The sequence below is a fragment of the Ischnura elegans genome, chromosome 4 (genome assembly GCF_921293095.1).
Source record: "Ischnura elegans chromosome 4, ioIscEleg1.1, whole genome shotgun sequence".
In the NCBI taxonomy this organism is placed as follows: domain Eukaryota; kingdom Metazoa; phylum Arthropoda; class Insecta; order Odonata; family Coenagrionidae; genus Ischnura; species Ischnura elegans.
In genome coordinates, this window is record NC_060249.1 from 123,582,739 (window position 1) to 123,607,222 (window position 24,484).

The window sequence follows — 24,484 nt, forward strand, 5'->3', positions numbered from 1 at the left end:
GCCTCTTGGATATCTTCCAAAAAAATTCCTGGTGAAACAATTATGGCCTAGGGAAATGAATTGGGTCTTCATACCCTCAAAACATGAAATTCCAGAACCTGTAGATAAGCCTTGGTTGAGCTCTTCTGTCACTGAGCCTAACTAACCGTTGGGTTGATGTACCATGCTGGTGAATATTTCCGCAGTAATTTATTTATTGCATAAAATACATATATTTTCCATACACAGGCAACTACCCAATGTAGATCAAGGAAAGACTTGTAATGAACATCAAGAGAACCAAGTTCTAATCATAAAACTACAATGAAATAATTATTCATAAAGACGACAATGTAGAACGAAACAAAAATTTAAAAAAAGGATAACATTTCATTACATTTAAAGATCGTTCCTCGAACATTGTTTTAATAGTGGAAACGACAGCAAAAATATCAATTTCAATAAGAAGATGATAATTTCCTTCTCTATCAATCCTTGCAATAGTAGCTATGGTATATATAATTGCATCATTAAAAATACTCGATGGAATAAATAGTTGCTTCTAGAAGCACGAGATGGTGTTCATCAGGAAACTTAGAACATTAGAGATTTTACATGAAGCTCTGCATTTTTGCTGATTTTCATGAGGAAAATGAACCAGTGGATAAGGTGAATATCATGCAGAAATTTCTTGGAGGAAGCAACTTTGATGTAATTATCATGCTCTTTTCTCCATTTCACCTAGCTCCTATGATCTTTTGCTTACTTCCAATAATATAGGCCTTCTCCATAGCAGCACATTTCCTAGTTGTTTAATATTGTAACTCTGATTTTCCTCCAGTCAAAAGAGGCTCATGATGAGAAGCTAATAATCGTCAAGGAAATGTGATTTTTATAATAATCAAGTTATAGGATGAAATAATATTGTGCATTCATGAGGAAACCACATCCAATGATTCGCATTTAGTAATAATGTAAAATACCTACATCACAATTTAAAACAGAAATTTCACACTAAAAATTGTTAGTCTTCTTAGGCAGTTTCCAATAGTAGTGATAAGGAAAGCCGAGGGTTTTGGTCACCTAATTATGTACAATTTTTGACGTTATGAAAAATACTTCCCACATAGCACAAAATATCTTCTTGATATCTAGCAATGTTTTTGATATCTAGTTTGCAATGTCTTTGATATCTTTCTTATATGTATACTAGATGTCTAGAAAATGTCTTAAATATTTTAAATATCTACTAAATGTCTTGGGTATTTAAAATATCTGTTAGATGTCTAGAATACGACTTTTTTGAGCGGAGACCCTTATTTTCTATGTCCACTGTAACTGGTATGCTTTTTGGTGGATGGATAAAATTATTGTACGCATGTGCACTAAAAAAGTAAAGGCAGCTCTTCTAGCAAATGTTTACAAAAGCAATTTAAAATTACGATAGCTTTTTTTTAAATATCCACTAGATGTCAAGAATTTGTCTATTCTGAGAAAATATGGCTACTGCTTAGCCTTCAAAAATACCAGAATTTTAGATACTGAAAGTAATTTAACTAAAAGATTATTTAAAGAAATGATAAATATTTCAAAAAACAAAAGTATTTGTGATGAAACAGCAGACAATTTAAGCAAAATTTTGACATCTACAATTTAAGCAAAATTTAGTATTATTTAATTAATCAAAATTGATAGGTAATTAGGAACTCACTCAGCTTAGTTACCATCAATAAACAAATCCAATTCAGTTGAAGAAAAGGTATGTCAAAATTCTAGTCCCTTCTTTTTGACTAATCTACAGCTATTTTTTTAATACCGTAACAAACATTGCCAATTGGTTTAAACCTTTTAGGCATCACAGTTATGTACTCTTCTTCATCCATAGCCCTGATGAAGGTGTCACTGAATCAACATTCATCGATAATGTTGCAGACTCCTTTGAGGAAGCTAAAAGGAAACTGCTGCTTAGGAAACTTCAAATTTGGAATCAGGAGGAATTCCTGACCCCTATTACTCCTATCAGAAAGAAGCAAAAGCCAGAGAGGTTCCAATATTCAGGAAGAATCCCCAGAAGACACCCTACCATTACCTCCTGCTCCACCAGCAGGTTGTCAGATGAAAAATAAACTCGAGACGAGAAAAATAAACAAGATCTTGTAGTACCTACCAAAACAATTATATTCAAGTCATTTATCCTGAATTTTCCTAGTAGGTCCAATTTGCATATGAATGTCTAGAAAATATCTTCTCAAGATATCTTGTAGATATCAGAAAAGTGGACATTCAGATATCTGCAAAATGTCTATAAGTTATTACAAGATATTCTCTAATATTAGCTGAAGACATCCCAAATATTATGTAAACATTTTGTGCTATGTGCGATAAGGCAGCATGCAGATTATGGGGAAGAGTGATTGAAGTTTCAAAATTTTCATTTAACTACTTCATGAAATAAAAGAACTTAAAAAGGCACCTCATACTCACCATTTAATGTATTGCTCACCCGTTATTGCAATTTCTATAAACATATTTTTATGTGTCAGACCAGGCTAGAAGATATTAATGCAAAGTAGCCTGACATAAGGATTGAGTTTTTCGTGCATGAAATTATAAGGCATATGGAGAATAATGTTAATAATGGCCTTTTCTGTACATAATATCCATTTTAAATCATTTTATAATTTGTATGCTAAGCTTTGAAAATGGTTTACATAAGAGTTTCACTTCTGGAACTATTTTCTAGATGAAATCTGTTAAAATTCAGTAATTTAAACACTTTTTTCCGATAACTCACATTATGGGATTTCATGTTTGATTTTCTTTCGAATCAGCTGTTTCATTGTGCGTGTAGATAATTATTACCCGGATTTTACTGATGGTTAAATTTGAATCACCCGCCATTTAATGCCCGCTTGCAGAGGGAACGAAACCACGAAACTATCCTATTTATAGTGTTCAATTTCTGGGGCCGTAACTTACAGAAAAAAAATCAGGATCTTTCCTTATCAAACGTCTATGATCTAATAAAATCTATTTATTTGGAAATAATATATTGTCAAGGGTGAATAACCAAAATATGAGTCATGATAATTTAAATAGTTAAAATATGAACTTAAATGTAAGTATTTTAGCATTTTAATTTTATAAATGATTTATTGATGATAATTAAGACTTGTATACAGTATTTCATATCCTAAATTACAAAATTATTCTTGTGTTGTTCTATGAGTAATACGCTGCCGCCTCCGCCGCCTTTTCCTTCGAGGCCATTGATTTTCTGGGTGTTGTGAGGCGTCCCTGAGCGGCTACGGAAAACGTGATTTCTTTTTCACCAACAAGTTAAACTTCAGCCGCCAAAGTGGAGGGGTATTCTAGGGTTTGTATATAAGTTCTATTTCTTTCTCTTTATCTCTAAATGATTTGAAAAGTGTTTATATTTTCAACCTGGCTGCTTTTTACGTACGCCGCATATCAGCCGCCATTTTGACACCGATTTTGTTAACTTTCTTTTGATGTTTTTGCGGTATTATTTGCGTTGCAACGACTTTAATGTTGCATAATGAACTTCTTTTTTACATATGCATTTGTGTGCAAGTTAATTTAAGAATTTTCACCAAAACTGCGTATTGGTGATATTCTGCGTTTTCGGCTTGGCGTTGCGAGTTTTGCATTTGCTCAAGTATCTAGCGTATATCAACTCCACGGGGAGGAATTGATGAAACTAACCATATTTTATGTTCTTATTCCGATTCCTACACAGATATGTGGTCACATTTTCCAATTGCGTAGACTCGTGTAGTTTTGACCTAAATGCCGATCCTCGTTGGGTTTCGGAAAAGAAATTCTTCTCGAATGCGCCGATTCTGTGGTTCATAATAGTTTTGCATTCTGTTCTTGCAAAATGTATGCTATTACCGGACACCGGGTCCTGTTTTGACATTTCTTTGCTACCCGTAGTATATTGTCCAATTATTTACACAGTGCGATTGATACACGTGATGTTTACGTATCTTGTTTATGATTTAATTAGGGATCTATGTTTCAAGCAGTAGAAAAAGTGTAATTAATGTCCCTGCGGTAGCCATTTTTGGTGCGTCAGTGCCGATATCCCTTCCCTCCGCCATGTTGATTGGGCGCGGACTTCTGACAAACGCCGTCAATGGCGGTTGTCATAAATGCATCAGTTATTAGTTAAGTTCCGAGAGCCTGGAATAGCATGCCCAATTCGTCTATAATTCTTCAGCCAAGTGGAGCAAACTGATTTATGCATTTGTTTTGCTCATATTTTATGGATGGTTGCGTTCTTCCGGGTATTAAATTGGACCTGTCATGATGCTCCTGCAATCGAAGTTTTTTATATTAATTTTATTAATGCAATTAAATTTTATTTATACATATCATGTTAGTAGTACTTATTCCCATGAAAAAAGAATTCTGTAATCCATCGCAGTAAGACATTGAAGTCGCCGGCATAGATGCATCACTAGGCATCGTGTAATTACCAGTAAACAAATTTGAAGCTATCTATGTTGCCATTTTAGATAATTTATAGGATTTTTTCGTGGATTCGTATTTGGTACTCATGAGTATTACTTTTTGTTCGGAGTAAATAACCAATGTAAAAGTTATTTAGATTATGTAGGGACTGGAAACACGAAGAATTGGTATCTTGGGCTTACCGTCGGTTAATAGTCTTGGTGGCTGTAATATATATATAAGAGGTAACTCAACATCCCGGAAGGATGCTGAAAAGGAATTTTCCCCTATTATTTGTGCATTCTGCTTAGTAACGGCATATTTTAATGAAAGAAGTATACAATATTTTTATTTTGTTTGTAATTAGGTACTCAATTGGTGTGTTTCATCAAAGCATCAACTTTGAGTACTCTGTATCGCGGAAAAGTGATTGCATTGCATCTGAAGATACGAACTTGTTAATTACACTTATTCGACGTAACTTTTATGGTTTAGGCATGCCAGAGATGTATTTTTTGGTAGTGTAATGATCCATATGATCTTATTGTTGTGACAGCTCGTTCTACTTAATAATCTGCTGATTTACATTTCTTATTACTGATATGGTGATCATAAATATTTTCACGAGATGTGTTTCCTGATGTGAATTAGTAAACTATCCTTATTTGTTTTTTCTTACTGTGAGAAAACAAATGTATCCAGGATTGATGGCTGTTAACCAATGAGGATCTACAAAAAACCCACACTTAGATTAATGTATCATTTTATGTTTATAAAATTCACTGGTTAGTTTTATAGATAAATACACGTCAGCGACAGTTATGTCATGTGGATTACTGCATTCCTATTAAATTTGTTTTGGCGTTATGATCAAAGGAAGTGAACCCTTTGCTCACAACAACCTCACAAAGTTTTACTTTTTCATGGCAACAGTGGCAAAAAAATACTGAAATTAAGGTGTAGTTAGTTGTTTTCTATAGTATTCAAGTATGTGTTATAATTTTTTGCTTCTCTGTTTGAATATTTCAACACAACTGTGTAATTGGATTAAAGTCTTGGCTCCATTGATTGAGTGATGCATTGCTGGCTCATTTTGTAGCTATCTCTATCGATTGGGTGTAATGGCATTTCCGGTGAAGTGTAGCTACTGTTTTCAGTGCCGAAAACTTTTTTCATACTAGATGAAAGTTGTCATAAGGATGACTTTCCTGGTGATAATGATGCAGCTTCTAAATAAATTTCCCCTCATTTTCTGCAACCTCAGGAGGTGGTAATGAGATGCATGCAACTTAACAAACTCTGATGTCTTGAATTATTCCAATGACAGTCGACCCTTCAGTTCACTGGTATTGTTTTCTAGACTCCTTGTAATTCATATTTCAATGTTGATGGTTTTAAAAGCCTTGTGTGCCACTGCTGATGTCTTTGTCCAGTGAGTTCCACTGTCATTTTACTTACTGAAATTAAATGTGCCTGCCATTTTACTATTTTCACAAACTGTGGGGGAATCACTCTACTGAAGTTGTAGCTTGGGAAGTAATCTAGTGCAGTTGGTTTCTTCTAAAGTGAATGCTTGAATATCTGAGGGCAGGATTTGTGGACTTGATTTTGATGTTAATAGTGAGTCATTATATTTTCCATGCTCTGAAGTGTGTTAACTTGGTATACTTCTCTGTTATGTTACAGGATGGGGGTGCCGGAGAGCACAGCTACAATAGGGGTACTAGGGTTTATGTGGGTGGCCTTAACGAAAATGTCAAGAAAGAAGATTTGGAAATGAAATTCAAAAGCTATGGAAAGCTAAACAATGTTTGGGTTGCTTTTAATCCCCCTGGGTTTGCATTCATTGAATTTGAAAATGAGGACGAAGCCGAAGTTGCGGTTGATAATTTGAATGGTGCAGAGGTATTGGGGGCCAAGTTGAGGGTTGAAATTTCTCGTGGTCGTGGACGGGGCAGGGGTGGTTTCAGGGGACCCAGAGGCCGGGGGGGGGGTCAGTATTTCCAACGAGGTTCTCGAAGTGGGTTCAGAGGTAGTAGGGGAGACTACAGTTCCCGTGGAGGTGGCTTCCGCAGTTCAAGGGGTGGTAGGGGTGGCCCAAGGGGTTCCAGAGGCCGCTATGATGACTATCCTTCCTCTCGCGATGGTGGTAGTTATGGGAGGGACTATGACCAGAATGACAAATATTCAAGTCGTAGTGAGAACAATGGCTCAGATTACTACCGTCCTGCCTCTTCGAGATTTCGCAGTCGTTCTCCGGTGGGACGTGGCAGGTATTTATTGAGCTGAAGTGTGTGGAGGGTTGTGGAAATTTGCTTCCATTGACAATGTTGGGGACGACTTCTTTCTCAGTCCCTCTAAGAAAACCGAATGGATTTTCAACTTCATATTCCATTTTTTAATGACTCCCATTTGTGCAACTTCTTGAGATACTGCTTTGTGATCTTCCCTTTTTTACATTAAATTAATTGTGCCAAATATGGATGACTTATCTGCATTCCAACTCTTGTGGATATGAAGTGTTGCTGGCTCAGGTCTTGCGCATGAATTCCGAGAATTAAGTAATATTTACAATGTAAAGATGGGGCTATTTCTGTGCACGCTCACATGCCAGTGGTCCATGGTGTTCACTGTGCAGGTGAAACTTCACTAATGCAAAGTTCAACATCCTTGGCAATATGACACTTAGTGAACTTATAAGTTCGTCAATGAGTATTAAACTACGTAAAACTATAATTCAGCTCAAATTGTGCTTCGATGTTCATACATGAAATTTTGGCTGTGATTATTTCTACGATTGTAATGGAACTATTCCAGCTCCAGAGATTATGGTGGAAAGGATTCAGACAACTCCTACGGCGGTTCAGGAAGAAGTAGTATGAACTACAGTGATTCCTACCAGAGCCGCAGTCATGATCCGTACACTAGCAGAGCTAGAGATTCAGGCAATACTGGAGGCGAGACATACAGTTCTCGCAATGGATTTGGTTCTGGCGAAGGATACTGAGAATTCAGGTACTTCAGTTAACGAGTTTACATTCAGACTCCCAATTACATAGAGGAAGATGCCTATACATGTGAAGTTTTTCACCTCCTTCATACTGAGAAAGCTTGTTTTTGGTTAATCTTTAAATTTAATTCTGCTTTCGTTTGTTATGGTGGTGAAAATTCAGAATTTAGTCAATTGAGACTGCATAGTTGATCCTTAGTTATCTCATGAGTCAAGTAGCTTCACACTCCTTGAAGAATTTGACTACGCTCTGATATTCCTTTGCATGCAGTATAACGAAATGAGTATTTTTTGAAAAAAAGCTTAAGTATGCCATGTCGAGTGTACATTTAAAGGAGTTCCTCCTACTGTTCCTTGGAATGAAAGTCAAGCCAAAAACAAACAAGTGTGCTATCATGACAAGCATTGCGTGAGTGGTTTATATTGAGAAAGATTGCTCCGTTGGTCACTACTGCCTTAAATACAGCTGTGAAAAATCTTTTTATTGCCTTTTTGGCCTCGAACTATCAGTTTTGTATGCATGACTTTAATATTCCAAGATCTCTCACGAGGACGTTTGTCTCTTCTCGTTTATTAGATGTTTTTAATAGGCAAATTATTTTCGTTTATGTAGAAATTGGCTGCGCTCAGTAGTAATGGCCTCAACTGATGCAACTTCGTGATGACGTTGAATGTGTTTCTAAGGTGTGAATTTCATCTACAGCTAGCATGACCTTCATTTCAACAAACCTAAGATGATCAAAAATTAATTTTAGCGTAACAATGGGGACATTTCCAGCTGCTTTTGGTGTGCTAGTGAATGAATGAATGAAAATTTTATTTGGTTGAAGTTCTGTCGCCAAGAGAAGCAGTCTCTGATGGCTTTGGCCCCTTCGCCATGTTTTACTCTTGAAGTTGTGACAGTGACAGTCATTAGAAATAACATGTGCATGAATGGATAGTGGGGCTTAACTAAAATTAAATCTGTGAAAATGACTTGGGAGCTCTGCAAACAAGCAATTGATTAAGCATCATGGCAATTTAGCCTCTGTTTCGAATAGTTACAGAAAATTGCACCAGTATGCTTTTGAAGAAATTGTTTATTTTTTTCGATGACCAAGTGGGCCTCTTTGAGAACAAATCTGTCTTAATGTGTGGCAGGCATGAATTATCTTGACTAAGTGGGGGCTTGTCAACTGTTAAATGTACACTCTGAATGGAAATATGAATAGTCATCTTGGTCAATGGAAGCTCCAAGGGCTTGAGAGAAAAATGTTCAATGTGAAGAAATACCTTGTGTATTTTTATGAAAAAGTACATTCTTCTGTGAACATGATAGTGAGACCTATGTTTTACATACAGTTCATTTTGCAGTCTATCACCTACGCGACCACGTAAATCTACGATGCATCAAGAGGCTCATTCAGCAAAATGGAGGAAGATTGAGCCATCAAACGATTAGAATGTCCACCAGAATTGCGTTTTGAAAAATATCTCAAGTATTTGTTTCATTTTCAAAAAATGTATGTGTATTGACTATGTATTGATAGTGATTGATTTGTGTACATCCTCCTTAAATGTAAGGACACATTGCAGGTGTTAATTGAAATATTAGTAAGGTAGGGTCATCAATAATTACTCATTTCATAGCTGTTATAGCTGTATTTTCATTAATCTCATGCAATAATTCATTAATTTTTTATGCCCCTCTCATGTATTCATAAGCACAAAATGTTAATGAATGCATCAAAATTTTCCCCAATTTTTTTAACTCGTTCACTTCAATGTTATTCACTACCACTCCTAGACAACATATGGTACTGTGGCTTAGAATACCACTCCTTCAACTAATGAAGGGCTTCAATCACGAGTATTCATTATCTTCATTATCCTTGATTGACACAATCAAATATTGACTTAAGTTCCATTATGGCATTTGTATAATATTGATTTTGTCTTCCATTTTCTTCGATCACCCATCTTCTTTTCAAAGTTATTTAAGTCTAAAAACTTTGTTTATTAATGTTATGGACCAAATATTGGCAGGTACATTCTGAGAGATAAAAAGTTGTATATGTTGTAAGCACTTAATTAAAAGTCATTTGCCCATGACCATAAATCATTATTTTGTCACTCTGTGGTGGTTTATTGCCTTTTTGTTGTTGATATTCTACTTGCAATTGCCAATCCAGAATGTTCTCTTCAATTATTGGGTTTTTAATTTAGTTGGACTGATGCAAGCAAACATTTTTGAGTGTGCATAATTTTTTATATTAAGTGGGAGGCAGGAATTGCAATTGACAGTACAAATGTAAACCTTTGAAGCCACTAAATTTCAGTTTAAGGATGGATTTCCTTCTTCATAATTTCTGCTTCTCGTGTCCTAACCCAGTTACCTTTTGATCAGGTTGCTAGATTTTTTCTGAAGCTATTTTAGGGATTATCTTGAATGAGGGTTTATAGTAAGGTCAATTGGGTGACATAATCTGACTTGGCCAATTAATGGTATGAAGCAGATGTGGACATTTGTTTGTTGTCATTTACTGGTGTTTCTGTATGCTACGGCACGAGTAATTTTGTCTCTAAAGCTCATTGACTCACATTTTATAAAACTTCCTGTGGCATTAGTTTCAATGCCTCATTTGTGTATGCTAAAATGAATAAAGACGTGAAAGCTACCGTCTTGCCCTGGCATTAGTAAGGGTTAAGGTTGCAATGCCAAGAGCCCTGTTATTGTTTCCCTCTTCATTTTGGTAAACCTAGCGATGACTCAAGAAGTGTATATAGTTGGGTATTTTGTTAGTTTCATTCAGGCAAGAGAGCTAATTTTTTAATTTTCAGCTCTGTGAATGTAATACAGGTGGTGAACTCTTAGATGCAAAATGATACTTCAAAGAAGACAGTTCCATGGGGAATTTGTCAACTGAAAGATAGTAGGCTATTATGAAATGAGAATATCATTTGGGAAGGGCTTTATGAGACTTAAGGGTAAATAAATTTTCTGCAAATTATGGAATCTTAGCTTAATTGATATTGTACTTGCAATGTTGAATATAATTGTGAACAAAAATATTACAGTCATCTGTAGTATTTGATAGATAGGATTTTGAAAGTCATTGTAATCATATGAGCTATCTTCATACATTTGGACTGGTTTTACTTGGTCAAATGAAGAAAGATTACTAGAGAGGATTACTTTTAAGATTAACTTTTTATATCAGATGGGCTTGTTTTAGTGCTCTGGCTGGTAAGAACTGAAGAGGCTTTCTTAAAATCTGAGAGGGGAGTTAAAACGGTAAGTAGAAACTGATCAAGGGGCAAGTATATTACTGATATATCTGGGCAAAGTTATAGTGGGTGGGGTTGAAATTCTCATGGAACCCATAGTCTTGTACAAATTAATGTGTGGGAAAGTTTTAAGTTTCTACCCTTTATGCTTAGAGGAAAAGATGGGTCATTTGGTCCTGCTTACCATTATCAAATTTAAACTTAACTAATCATTTTCTATTAATTCTCTGAAATATCGTGACTGGGTATACTTGCCTATCATATGCAGTTGTAAGAAGAAAATTTCATAATTAGAGGCAAGTGTTTCAACTGTATGTGTTAACTGGTGGCTGTGGGTCATTTTGACCCCCAACTGGTCTTAAAATTAGAACATCTCATTGAGGTAAGGTTTTCTCCTTTGCATTCGGGCTATTCATTTAAATAACAATCTGGAAAACATCAGTATTTAAAACTTATACTTTCCATTTCAATGTTCTTCTGTCGTATATGGACATTAACTGCTTTGTGGATATGAGTAATTAAGTTTTTTTGCTCAAAAATTTTCTTTTTAAAGTAATTTGATATTGGGTTGCTTTCTCTGTATCACGGACAAATTAATGGAGTGAGTATGAAGTTCAAAGAACAAATGATCCAGCTGTCAGTTGACTAGAAATCTCAGTTAGTTGGGATTTTTAAGACCCAATGTGTGCATGTTTTACTTACCATGCAATCCATGGCATTCATTGCTGGAATATGGGGCTTGAATTAATCTTTAACTCCTGTTTTTCTTTTGTCATGCCTCTTCAACTTATTTAAATGTTTATACATAGTAGTTTAAATGTGAAACTAGGTGGTTTCATTTTGGTTCTTGAAATTTTACTGGAGTAAAAATTTCATGCAATACCCATTTTTCTTATCAGTCCATAAAGTTTGGGGGTGTGTTGAGAATACTAGCAATGCTTGGACTTGGTGAATTCTATCTCGAGAAGGAACTTACTAAGGTTTAGGTCTCTAACTAAGTTGTGAAGTTAACTGAAGGTTTCTGTGGTGAGTTGTCTTACTAATTGTTATCACCCAATTTTAGTGTTGAGTTGCCAAATGAAATTATTAAATTTCCAAAAGCAAAGCCACCTATGGGAGTTACTACGAGGAAGCGCTTGGAAAGGTAACTGCTTTGGCTAGTGAAACTGCAAAATGACTCGTTTCCATTGCAATTGGAAGATGAAAAATGTAGCCTAATGCCCTGAAAATTCTGCTGTCAATTCTATTGTTCAGGAAATTGTGATTAGGCTTGAAAGCCTCTTGTGCTCCAATAGTAATTTGCACTGGTGCATGATATATTGGGAAAAATGGAATTTAGATTACATTTCATTGGAATATTTTGTGCCAATGAAGTTTTAATGCGAAATGAATACCATTACAATATCGTCACTCACATAAGAATCTGATGCATGCTCAAGAAATGTACATATATGTTGTAATTTGGGGGGAGTAAGCAGCATTAATTTAAGTGACTGTCGGAAATATTCCAAGTGCGATATTATGTCTTGAGAAGGAAGTGGCATGCAATGGCTGACTAGAGGTTGGAGATAAACTTCTGAAGTGAGTAATGATAATAGTAACCATTGGGATGTCGTGTGGGTTCAGTAGATCATTGCAGCAAGTGCGACTATGCCTCTTAGGTTAGATGTGTAATCATTTTAAAGGCAAATAGAATACATACAAACTTAATATTTTTTGCAGGTTAAACCCATGGTGGTAAATATAATTTCAAAAAAATGCAAAGTAATACATATCTTAATCTTGGGCTCCCTCCAAAGCTCTTTTTTTCAGTCTGTCATTAACCCTTCTGCTGTCATGGGTAGATCGTGTTTCACTTGGTGCAGAGATTTGTTGCCCTAAAAGAACAGCCTTTATGTCAGTCAGGATGGGGAGAGCAGGTAGGAGAGACTGGGAATCCCAATCCTATTGTGGAGGGACCCACCTATGAAGGTTTGGATTGGAGCTAGGTATAATTTGGTGAAAATATTTATTCAGCCACAATCTACGAAGCAAATATAATAAGTTTTTTGTTTTTGATAATTCTGTCATTTTATACCTAACAAGGAAATCTCTTGATATTCTCCCACATTGGTTAATTCTCTTTCATGCCTTGCAAATTCTTGCCTCTAGTCACCTGAGTGCATTGCTAGGATAATTGGACATTTTAGCTTTGTAAATGGAATGAGACTGCTATCAAATGGAGGGAGGGATTTGTGTGGGTAAGAAAGGAATGTTACCAAATGTTCCAATAATGAAGAAGGGCCTGGGAGAGTGGGTAAAGGGATGGACAAATATCCCATAAGGTTATTCCTGCTGTTACCAGCAACGAGGGAAGGATTTAGGGGGATAAACCCCCCCCGCAGTGGCGGATACAGATGGGGGGCGCGCGCCCCTCCTTGCGGGTCGGCTTGTATCAGTGGCGGATACAGAAAAAACTCTAGGGGGGGGCGCAACATATCTTGAGTTGTCTTTACTTTAATCGTGATAAAAGATGATCAAGTCACGGTCAAAGTATATTAAAATATATTTAAAGTGATTATAAACATGTAAAAGACAATGCCATCTTATGATATAAAAAAGTTACAATTGTGGTTTTGCAATGTTCGGCAATACAGGCGGACCCGCAAGGGGGGGGCGCGCGCCCCCCATCTGTATCCGCCACTGGCTTGTATTGCCGAACATTGCAAAACCACAATTGTAACTTTTTTGTATCATAAGATGGCATTGTCTTTTACATGTTTATAATCACTTGAAATAAAATTTTCATATACTTTGCCTGCGACTTGATCATCTTTTATTACGATAAAAGTAAAGACAACTCAAGATATGTTGCGCCCCCCCCTTGAGTTTTTTCTGTATCCGCCACTGCCAATCTCAGGGGAATTTAAGTTTAATCATTTTTACTAAATTGGATCGATATTACTAATACCAGTGTAAGAATTAATAAAATATCCCTCAGTAAGCTGTAACACTCACCATTTTGAACCATTTATCTTAAAATTCCGTAATTTACTAAATTTGCACCTGCTGCTTATCCTTGTGGGTATTACATACCCCCACACACACTGGTATTAGTTGTACCTTAACCCCCGCAGCCTTAATTCCTAGCTGCACCCCTGGTTACAAGTACACTTTTAGATTTACTTCTACGGTGTGAAGGCTTAACCATGCATGGTGGTGTGAAAAATGAGGAATAATGTTGAGTCCTGTTCATCTTCCAAAATGCTATGCAATAATTTGGTCATTATACTAACTACACCTTAATTAACCAGATGCTTATTCCAATGGGAAATTACGCATCAGCTTTTGCCATTTGATTTTGAATAGATGGACCTACAGAAGCAATGCCAAAAAATTTCTTGATTAATTACTTAGTAACTCTGAAATAGCTGGTAGAGAATTGACTTTCTCAAAGGCATATTTCATGACCAGTAGATATTAGATATCTATGAGGACCAATGTTTTGCAGACCTAAAAGGACTGGAATTTTAATTCATTTAGTACCCTGCTTCCTGCAGATTTTTTTTGTAGTACTAAGTGGTATGATAAAATGAAAATTCCACAAAATCAATCATATAATGTGAGCAATTACAATTTTTATTGAAATGAAAGATTTATGAAAATATCCAAGCCTTAAGTAATCCTCAAAAGGGTAGAAGCTCATCTTTTGAAGAATAACATTCAAATGTTGTGTTAAAGTTCCCAGTATTGATTCAAACATTTTAATTCACTGGTCAACAATCTAAGGTTGGTTTGATGCTACTCTCCACTCAATTCTTCTCATCTTTTGACACCTACATGACTACTACTATGACACCTATTTCTATTCCACATCCTCTTTTTTTCCTGTTCCATATATTTTGTCTTTCTTTTCCATTCTTAGCATCTACTCGTCTCTCGAAGATTGTCTTCAGCAGGCCATCATGTCTCAAGATGATGCCTATGAGGATGTTCCATCATCGAGGCTTCTCCTATTACGACTTCCTCTTTAGAAACCCATTTGATCCTCATCATTCTTCTGCCACACCACATTTTGAAGGCTTTCTTCCTTAATTTCTTTGGAGTTCTTATTGTCCTTGTTGTCCACCTCCTAAGAGAAGCACACACTAAATATAAGTTTTGGCAAATTGTTTCCTTACTTCTAAGTGTTAATTTCCCAGTGTAAGCAGATCTTACTTTTGGTGGAATGCTCTCTTTGCCAGGGCTATTCTGCTGATAATTTCTACCTTCGATCGCTAGTTATTCTGCTTCCCAATTAACAGAATTCATTCACCTCTACCGGTTTTTGTTTCCCCAATTTAATGTTTGTCTTGACTTCTTCCCTTCTGCTATACACTAGTATCTTTGTTTTCTTTGTGCTTATTTTCAGCTGATATCTCCCCATTACCCTACTCTTATTAACGGAATCTTTTTCAAATTCTTCTCTGTCTCCACTATGATGGCTATGTCATCGGCAAATTGTAGTAGGTATGCTAATTTTTTCTCCGTGGATGTTCACTCCCGAGGTCTTTTCTTTCATTTCATTACTGACTTCGTCGATGTAGAAGTTGAAAATTATGGGCGACAAAGCACAGCCTGCAGTCTCACTCCTTTCCTAATTCTTACTTCTTCACAGCTAGGCCCTGATTTTATCACCGCTGCTTGGTTTTTGTATTAACTGTAAATTATTATCCTGTCATTTTAAAGAACTATTATTTCTTTCAGGACTGACAGCATTGTGTTCCAATCCACATTGTCAAATTCCTTATAAGTCCTTGAACGCAACAAATTCTGGCTTGTTCTTTTCCATTCTCTTCTATACGACCAGCCAAAGGGCCAATATTGCTTCCCTTGTACCATTGCTTTATCTGAATTGGTCCTCGTCCTAGTATTCTTTTTCTCATTGTTCTATTCTTCTATAGAATTATTGTCAGTGTCTTCTACGTATTCATTTTCAGGCTTATGGTCCTAAAATGTTCACAGTTCTCCACTCTTTTCATCTTGGGAATAAGGATTATAATGTTCCTTTCAAAGTCCTGTTGAATACATTTCACTTATGACCAGCTGTTCCAATGCCTTATCTCCTGCATTTGTAATTAGCTGTGCTGTAATATGCATTCCAGATGCATTATTCATCCGCAGGTCTCCTTACTGCCACATCAAATTCTGATCTTAAAATTGGGGCTCTCTTGTCATCTTTATTCACTTACCTTTCGTTTTTGATACTTTGGTTCTTAGGCTGTCTCTGTTGTACAACTCTTTCTGATATTCTTTCCATCTCATCACTTTGTCTTCGTGTTGATCATTATTCCTCCATTTTAATCTGTAAGTGTATTGCATCTTACTTTTGGTGGAATGCTCTCTTTGCCTGGGCTATTCTGCTGATAATTTCCACCTTCGATCGCTGGTTGTTCTGCTTCCCAATTAGCAGAATTCATTCACCTCCACAATTTCCTTGAAGTGGTTCCTCACTATCCGTTAAGTGGCCTCTACTTGGCCATGCACTAGTTTGTTCTGTACATCTTTACGTATATTTTTCATCCACACTTCTCTAGCCTTCCTTGCTCCACGACATGTCTTGTTGGCTGTTGCCCTCTACCCTGGGAATGAGAGGCATAATTGTTGGTGGCCTCCAGTCACCAAGTCATGGCTTCTTCATAGGTTTTGGTATCATTTAAATGGTGTACCTGACCCAAAGATTGATCAATAGCCCCTTGGAGTACTTTTTTTGCTCACAACTGCTTATTTGATGAGAGAACTCTCTTACAGCACAGTTAACCTCTCTATCTTAAGGTCCACCCACCATCCACAACCTAGTGGATGCACTCCGTGGCTTTAAGCTCAGCGGTAATAATTCTCCATTATTTCTGTAAATAAATATCCTGGGTTGCCAGGAGAATAAAATAAAGGGAATGCTTGATCTAAATACGTTGAGGTGTTGTGTTAAAATGACCCTCATCTGCAACCATTTAAAAAGTTAATATGAACAATGACGAAAATTTCTTAACTCACTAATATAATATTAGCCTGGTTACGCAAATTTGTGAAATTCATGAGGTTCATCAGACCTATGGTTAGGGCTGTGTGAGACTCAACCTCACGCGAGTCTGACGGTCGAGACGAGACTCATTTCTCGGCATTGTTGGGACGAGACCAAGGGCATACTCAGGATCATAATTGGGGGGGAGGGGCAAGCCAAGTTGTGACATTAGTTTATGAGATTATTTCCTTGAAAATAGTTTTATTTTAGCCACAAATCTTATACTAATACATATAATTTCTCGTGGGTTTAAAGAAAATTTGTTGAATACTTTCAATTCAATTCCATAGTGATTTTTCTTAAGCTCTCTAGCAATTTTTGCTTCTAGGGGGGGGCAGCTGCCCCTCGCTGGGTACGCCCATCGACGAGACTTAACACAGCGAGAGTCTTGACGAGACTCGAGAAGTCTCGCCCCTTTGAGACTCCTCGACCTGTGGAGACTCTCAGACCCTTGCAAAAAATAAAACAATTTCTATTTTAGACACTGAAATATTTTTTAAAGTTATGGTATATATTTCCAGAACCAAAAATAGTTGCAATAAATGATCGACTCTGATAATTTAATCATTTGTTATTATTTTACCAAAATTGACTGGGGATCATGAACCTTGGTTACCATAAATAAACAGCACAAAAAAGGTATTTATAAATTATATAGAATTAGACTGTATAGTATCTTCTTTTTTTGTTGATTTAAAACTGATTGTTTCTTCTCTATTATATTATAATGAGAAACATTGATGTAACCCTTAAGTATGCCTATGCATCAAAATCATATGCTCATTTTCCTTTTAAGCCCTGATAATTGTTCGTAAATAAACGGAAACTTAGACAAGAATTCAATTGAAAGACCAACACTCCAAGATTCAAATTAAATATAAAATATAGAGGTAAGGGAAAAGAAATAAAAAATCCTTTTCAACTCTTGTTGAGAGCTCTATTAGCATCATGCGCACACATTAAAGAAATGGATGCAGAGGGTAAATCATTAAATAAAATATTCTTATCCTGTAAATAAATCTGTAAGAGTCTTAAGGGATCAAACTCTATTATCCACTGATTGCATTATTCATAAGAAATTCCCGCCTTTCCCGGGAGTCTCCACAGGTGTCGAGAAGTCTCGAAAGGGCAAGACTTCTCGAGTGTCGTCAAGACCCGACCCAGGCGACACACTCGCCGTGCTGAGTCTTGTCCTGACAATGCCGAGAATTGAAAGTCTCGTCTTGAGAGTCTCACACAGCGCTAACCATAGATCTGATGAACCCGATTCGACCTAACATTGCTATTATTCATAACTCATCCTTGCATCATTATATATTTAAAGATACATATACATTTGCTGATATCTATGGCTTTAATTTGAAAAATTATTGGGTGTAATTGAAATACACGTACTATAAATATGGTCATTTTGTCACCCCTCTGTAGTGTTTGTAGCCCTTAGGTAGAAGGGACAGGCTCCCAGGAGTTTGCCCTCTTTAGAGGCCTGGTTAGACAAGAGAGTAACCAGTACGAGTTTATGTCTGCATGCATGAACGAGTTTGGTGGAATGGATAATGTATGATTACATTATCCAAATTAGAACAGGTTCTATTTTCTGTACATAAATTCGCACAAGTTGGGTGGTTACCCAGAACATTTCTGCAGTCATACATTTAGACATTAACTCGTACAGGTTGACCCATTTACGGCCAAAGGTGCAAAAATGCACCAATTTGTAATTAGTTTGTGAAAAAATATCTACCCCATTATTTAAAAGGTTTTCTCGGTAAATTATGTATTCTTTAGATAATAAACTTATTTTTAAAACCATTTTCTTTTAAAATTTTGATGTGGTTATTTAGTTATAATTTTTCAAGGTTACTGTTCTTGCTCATCGAGGGCTATCAGCTTAATGTTTTTTTTTACAAGTGCACAAGCAATATTTATGAATCCTAGTACTACCCATATTATAAATGTACTACGAATGCTTAATTACTCACAGATTTTAAATCTAATAATATATTTAGAAATGTACAATTTTGACACAGGTTTTAATGGTGCGTTTTTGCACCTTTGGAATTTGGGGTTATGGCAGATTAGGACTGAGGTGCTGTGCCGTGGGACAAATCTAGCAAACCTTGGTCACTAACATTGTACGCCACCCTAAAATTATTCGGTGAATCAATTTAAGCACTTTTGGGTTTTAAGTGCTATAAAATGTATTTTCTTATCTTATTGATCTCACAGATGTCTTCTTCTAAATTGTGGCTTCATTTTGTCATAAAATACATTGTGAACTTATGAGCAGCCAGGTTCCCCGCCATGAGACCAATCGGTTTATAATGTACTAGCTGACCCGGCGAACTTCGTACCGCCTAACAATCAATGAACTTACAGTTTACTTACACCATTTATAAATCAGGAGCGGCTGTATCGTTTTTAATCATGTTTAATTTATTATAATAAAATAAGGGTACAAATTCAATAAAACTACGTAAATGAGTACCAAAATTGCTTGTCAGAAAGACATTTTGTTTATTGAATCTACATAGGGTGAATCGGAGCACGTTTACGCGGATTTTTTTCAACAAATTTTCTTATGTTTTAGCTTAAGAAATTTTGGGCATTGTGGTTTAATAAAGCAGTTCATGAAATAAAAATTATACGCATTCAGTTGTTGGCTATTTGCGTTATTAGCTGTAAAAATATGTTTTTAGGTCCAAGTCTGTTGCATACACTTGGCCCATTCAGGGGGCAGGTTGACACGACCCCAGACCGACGCTTGACTGATGCTCAAAATCGTGCAAGAAAAGCCCCTATGAAGCAGCATTCGCATTAAATGACTTAAGGCGCGCCAGTTTTAGTATCTCTGTTTGGAAAAAATGCACTGCGTAAACGTACTGCATGCGTAAACGCACCACGGTGAGCCCTACACATTCGGGTTTAATGTCTTGCGTCAAGCACCTTCTGAGAAACAACAGTTTTTGTTTTGTTATCAGGCGCAAGATGAAGCGGATGAAGCTAAATAAATGTAGCGAAGCAAAGCAGTGACGCAGCGAGGGGAGGTTTTGGGGGATAACATCGCTCCCCCCCCCCCCCCCCCCAAGAGCTTAGAGAATTTTTTTATGAAAGATTTTGTTATTAATATTAGGGGGACGGATGACTAACAAACAAAACATATTTAACTATTCACACAGCCGCAAAACCCACTATTTTGAACCTTTTATCTCAAAAAATGTCTGAGGGAAGTGCCCCCACACTTCCCGCTTACCTTAGCGAGTTTTCTATACCCTACAGACCCGTGGTATTAGCTGCGCCCAAAACCCCCTATCCTAGCTACGCACTTGAAGCGAAGGATGAAATACAGAGGATGGTTTATCGACTGGTAAACATAGCACGTTAAATTGACCATGAGAAAATCATGGGTTTTCATTAGCACATGAGCACAAACAACACAAAAACTGAAAGAATGACCATGCGATTTTTTAATCGTTATCACGAATGCAACACGAATTGTAAATTGAATACATTTAGCTCAAAAGGGCATATGAGTTGAGATCATGGAATCTACGGGATGAGGACTTCCTAACCTTTGAATTTTCCTTTGAGTAAAGTTGTGTGAATCACATTCATCACCAATTTTTTTAATGATCAAACACGTTCCGTTGGATAGTTATGGTTGGTTTAGGCTTCGAAAGATCATGAGCACAGAAACTACATTTTTCTGTAAATCGTGCCTTGGCAAGCCAGGTACGTCCAAGGACTTAAAATATTCAGATAGATAGTTGGTGATTTCGTCTTCGTTTGTTACACATTTAAAAGATTCGAATCCATGCAGAGTACAAACTATTTGAATTTACCTCGTTTTAGTCATCCACATCTTCGTTCTTGCTCGCTAAATCAACCATCTTTGATTATTTTGGTGATCAATCATATTCTGGAACTCTTTGTTGATGAGCGAACTACTCAATTCCTCGACAGGAACACGGACATTACCGTTTGTCAACAATTGCTTGGAGATTTGTTTACAAACACGGTAGTGAAGTGTCAACTCGAGCTGGGCCACGGCTGGGCTTACAATCAGCTCGAATTAAATTTTAAAAATGTAATTTCAATTTAATTAATATTTTGAATATATTTAGTAATTAAAATGTTATATTGTTACTAAATTCAGTTATTAAAGTGGTAAAAACAAAACTAATTATTTAATTTGTAGTTTTGGCCGACTTATCAATTGTTGTGTTACTATAACTCCTAACTGCATGTCCATAGGAAAGAGATGAATTTTTTGTGTGAAATTATCCTTTTTTTAATGGCCTATATGTTAACCCCGCCTGTGACGAATCCAAAGAACCAAATCTCATTGAAATCGGTGCAGCCGTTCTCGAGTTATAAGTGTTCTAACTAACACGATTTTCGACTTTCTTTTATATATATAGATGTAATGAACAGTTTCTCAAAAGGCGACGGTCATTCAGAGATGGATCTCTGCTATGTAGACATCAGTGGATTTTATCTTCTAACTCTAGAAGAAGGCTTCAAGAATTTCGTCCTCCAGTTCTTCACGCATTAGTAAGGTGTGAATGGTGATCCTACAGTTTCAAGATCAACATAACAGTGAAAAAAATTATCTTTTTTATTTTATCAAATTTTCCGAGACTACTTTAGATGGATAATAAAAGGTGTACATATCTCCACCTTAGAAATCTTGGCCTCTTCAGAAGGAACCCTAGATTCTGTGGATGAAGCCACGGATGTTGTCTATATACCACTAGATGTTAACAACTTGAAGGGGACATAGATAACATTTGCACTGGGAAGCCAATTAACAATGACTTCGCGGGAACATTTGAAACACATCGAGGTGATGGCTGAGGGTGGAAGAAGAAAAAGGAAAGCCATCAGTGTACCTAAAAAGGTATCCAATCCTCTGATGAAAAGGACTAACTTTCGAAAATGGAGAAATGAGATTGATGTTAAGTTTTTTTGTCATCCAATAGCTAATGAGACGGAATATGACAACAAAATAAAACAAGAATTTGGAGGTATGTCTACATCTGACATTTTCCTTCCACTTCTTGATGATAAGGTTTTGGAGGAAATGGTATATTTTTCTATTAATTATCCTACTGATGGTAATAGGCATGAGCAGGCCCGTCGCTAGCTGATCTGGCGCCCGGGGCAAACTGGGATCGTGCACCCACACATTGATATGTCTGCAATCGGGAGAGTTGAAAATATAATTGAAAACATTTTTTCGTAATAAAGATATTTTATCGATTATGAAAGTAACACATACAAGGATATTTAAAAAATTTTTTTCGTCGGCGAACATGGTGTGCCCCCAACTTGCAGCGCCCAGGGCAAAATGCCCTGGTTGTCCCGCCCTCGCGATGGGCCTGGGCATGAGTTAAAAATTAGAATTGTAGACTTAAAAAGTTTCTTGAGCCTTTAATTCTCTCTGGGTATCATGTGCTCCTGCAGCAGGACATGTAGGTACATACCTGTCTAAAGATGAGGATAAATGGGTTGAATTAGTACATCAAACTATGAGTAGAAAGAGATATAGGAGCATAAAAGGAAATATCTACCTTTTCTATCACCAAAACGGACACATTTGCAAAGCTGAGACCAATATTTACTATGTTGAATGCTAAGTTTTTGCTGTTAGGAATTTTTTCTCATAACCTTTCTATGGATGAGCAAATGGTTCTGTATTTTGGATGCCACTCAGCAAAAATTTTTACAAAAAATACAAGTTCAACTTGGGTTCAAATTATGTTGCCTTTGCTCTTCAGATGGTTACTTCATCCAAATTTTCTGCATGGAGGGGCTAAATCTATCAAGCTTTCATGGACTGAAGGTTTGATTAGGAGCTATATTTGTTTCAGATTTCGTGCTCAAATGGAATGAAAGATCTGTTGTAGTTGTGGAAAGAAACACAATGCCAATTTATCACTCGGGAAGTGTGAATAGATTTGGCTGTTTGGAAAGAAAAGAGGTAATAATTCCCAAGCCTCTCGTCATGATATAAACGGGAATTGTAGAATAAAAATCAGAGGGAAAAAGTGGTGGTAGCCATTGTTTGTAAATTTACTGTATAGTGTGTTTACTAATTCATGGTAAATCTATAGGAAGGCTACTGGGCACAAAATGTCTCCAATTGATTTTAGACTATTTGTCGCGCTAATGCCAGTCAAAGGTGACTGATTTAGTAATGACAATCACGAAGTAAAACTTGCAGGACCACCATAAAAAAAAGACAAACCCTGACGTTCTTTGCAAGCAGACATTGAAAAAGATAATGTAGGTCATATTATTGAGAAAAAGGTTTCAAGGAAAAGGTGCAGGCAATGTAATAGGCACACTACATATATTTTAGTGTAAAATGTAATGTGCCCTTATATCCTAATATTGTTTTTAAATAAAAGGGTTTTCTTATTGTATGAATGGTTATTTAATGATTTTAAATACTTATTTATGTGTTTCTATGTGGTTATAAATAAAACAGTGGAAAAGAAAAAGGTTTTAGTTATTCATGATATGTTAGTTAAAGTCCCACATTCCGCCAAAGGTGCAAAAATGTACTACATATTATTTTTTTGGTATAAATAAATTTTTAGGGCCTCAAATTCTTCAAAATTTCTTTTCTAGTACCTTTAAAGACTAAATATATTTAGTCTTTAAAGGTACGAGAAAAATATAAATATACATTTATACCGAATATTAGCCTAGGCTGTTAATGATATTTTTAATTAAATTTTATGATTTTACTAAGGCATTTGATCTAGTAAATCATGAACATCTATTGCTTAAACTCTACAGATTGGGCTTTAGAGGAATTCCGTATCAGTGGATTAAGTCATATTTACACAATAGATCTTGGGTATAGTAACTATAAAATCTGATAGAGCCAAATATAATTCTACCACTTGTATTTCAACAGTGGGTGTTCCTCAAGGATCAACTCTAGGTCCACTTTTATTTTTATTATATGTAAATGACTTACCATCGTTTTTATGTGATAATGACAATAATACACCAGTTTTATATGCTGATGACACGACAGTAATAGAGTCAACCAATGCTGATCAAACATTGAGTGACCAACCTCAGTCGGTTTCCAATGTGATCAGTAGATGGTCACAGGATAACTTTTTAATTATCAACCCTAACAAAAGCAAATTAATGCTTTAAAACTAGTGGCCCACCATCTGAGAACATTAGTGTAAGTCTGAATAGGAAACCTATTGAGCAGGTAGATAATTGTAAATTCCTAGGAATATCTCTTGTATTACAAAATGTCCTGGAATGAGCATATTACATACATCAGCAGCAAACTCAGTTCTACATGTTACTTACTAAGTCAGCTCAGGTTCACTGTGGAAAGAAAGCTTGGCTGAAACTATATTATACTACTTTCATGTCACCTACAGTGTAATTTTTTGGGGATCAACTCGTCATTTTATCAAAATATTTTGTTTACAAAAACGTGTCATGAGAATCATTGCACATAAAGGTTAAAAATCTCCCAGCAGACCAATCTTTAATGACATACTTATCCTCACGATTCCATGTGTATATATATTGTTAATTATTATGTATGTAAAGAACAACCTAAGAAATTATACTTTGACTAATAGTGTACATAGTCATTATACAAATTCTCATAGTGATGTACATCATAATTTTGTACGATCAAATGTCGCTAAAGGGGTCCCACAGAAATG

The 24,484-nt window shown here is 36.1% G+C and overlaps 1 protein-coding gene and 1 long non-coding RNA gene across 2 annotated transcripts; one reads left to right on the forward strand and one right to left on the reverse strand.

Annotated features, from left to right (window-relative positions):
- Window positions 1–383: 383 nt before the first annotated feature.
- LOC124156926 lies at window positions 384–3,089 on the reverse strand. Its single transcript, XR_006864437.1, has 3 exons — window positions 2,774–3,089; window positions 2,464–2,553; window positions 384–844 (listed from the first exon to the last, which is right to left on the reverse strand). It is a non-coding gene; the product is annotated as an uncharacterized LOC124156926 (long non-coding RNA).
- A 233-nt stretch (window positions 3,090–3,322) lies between these two features.
- Window positions 3,323–10,122, forward strand: LOC124158008 (RNA-binding protein Rsf1-like; the record flags this gene model as incomplete). The annotated part of the gene is made up of 4 exons (XM_046533152.1): window positions 3,323–3,355; window positions 6,142–6,728; window positions 7,273–7,470; window positions 8,819–10,122. Coding segments are annotated over 3 exons (810 nt in total), but the record flags the coding sequence as incomplete, so codon positions are not given.
- Window positions 10,123–24,484: the final 14,362 nt, after the last annotated feature.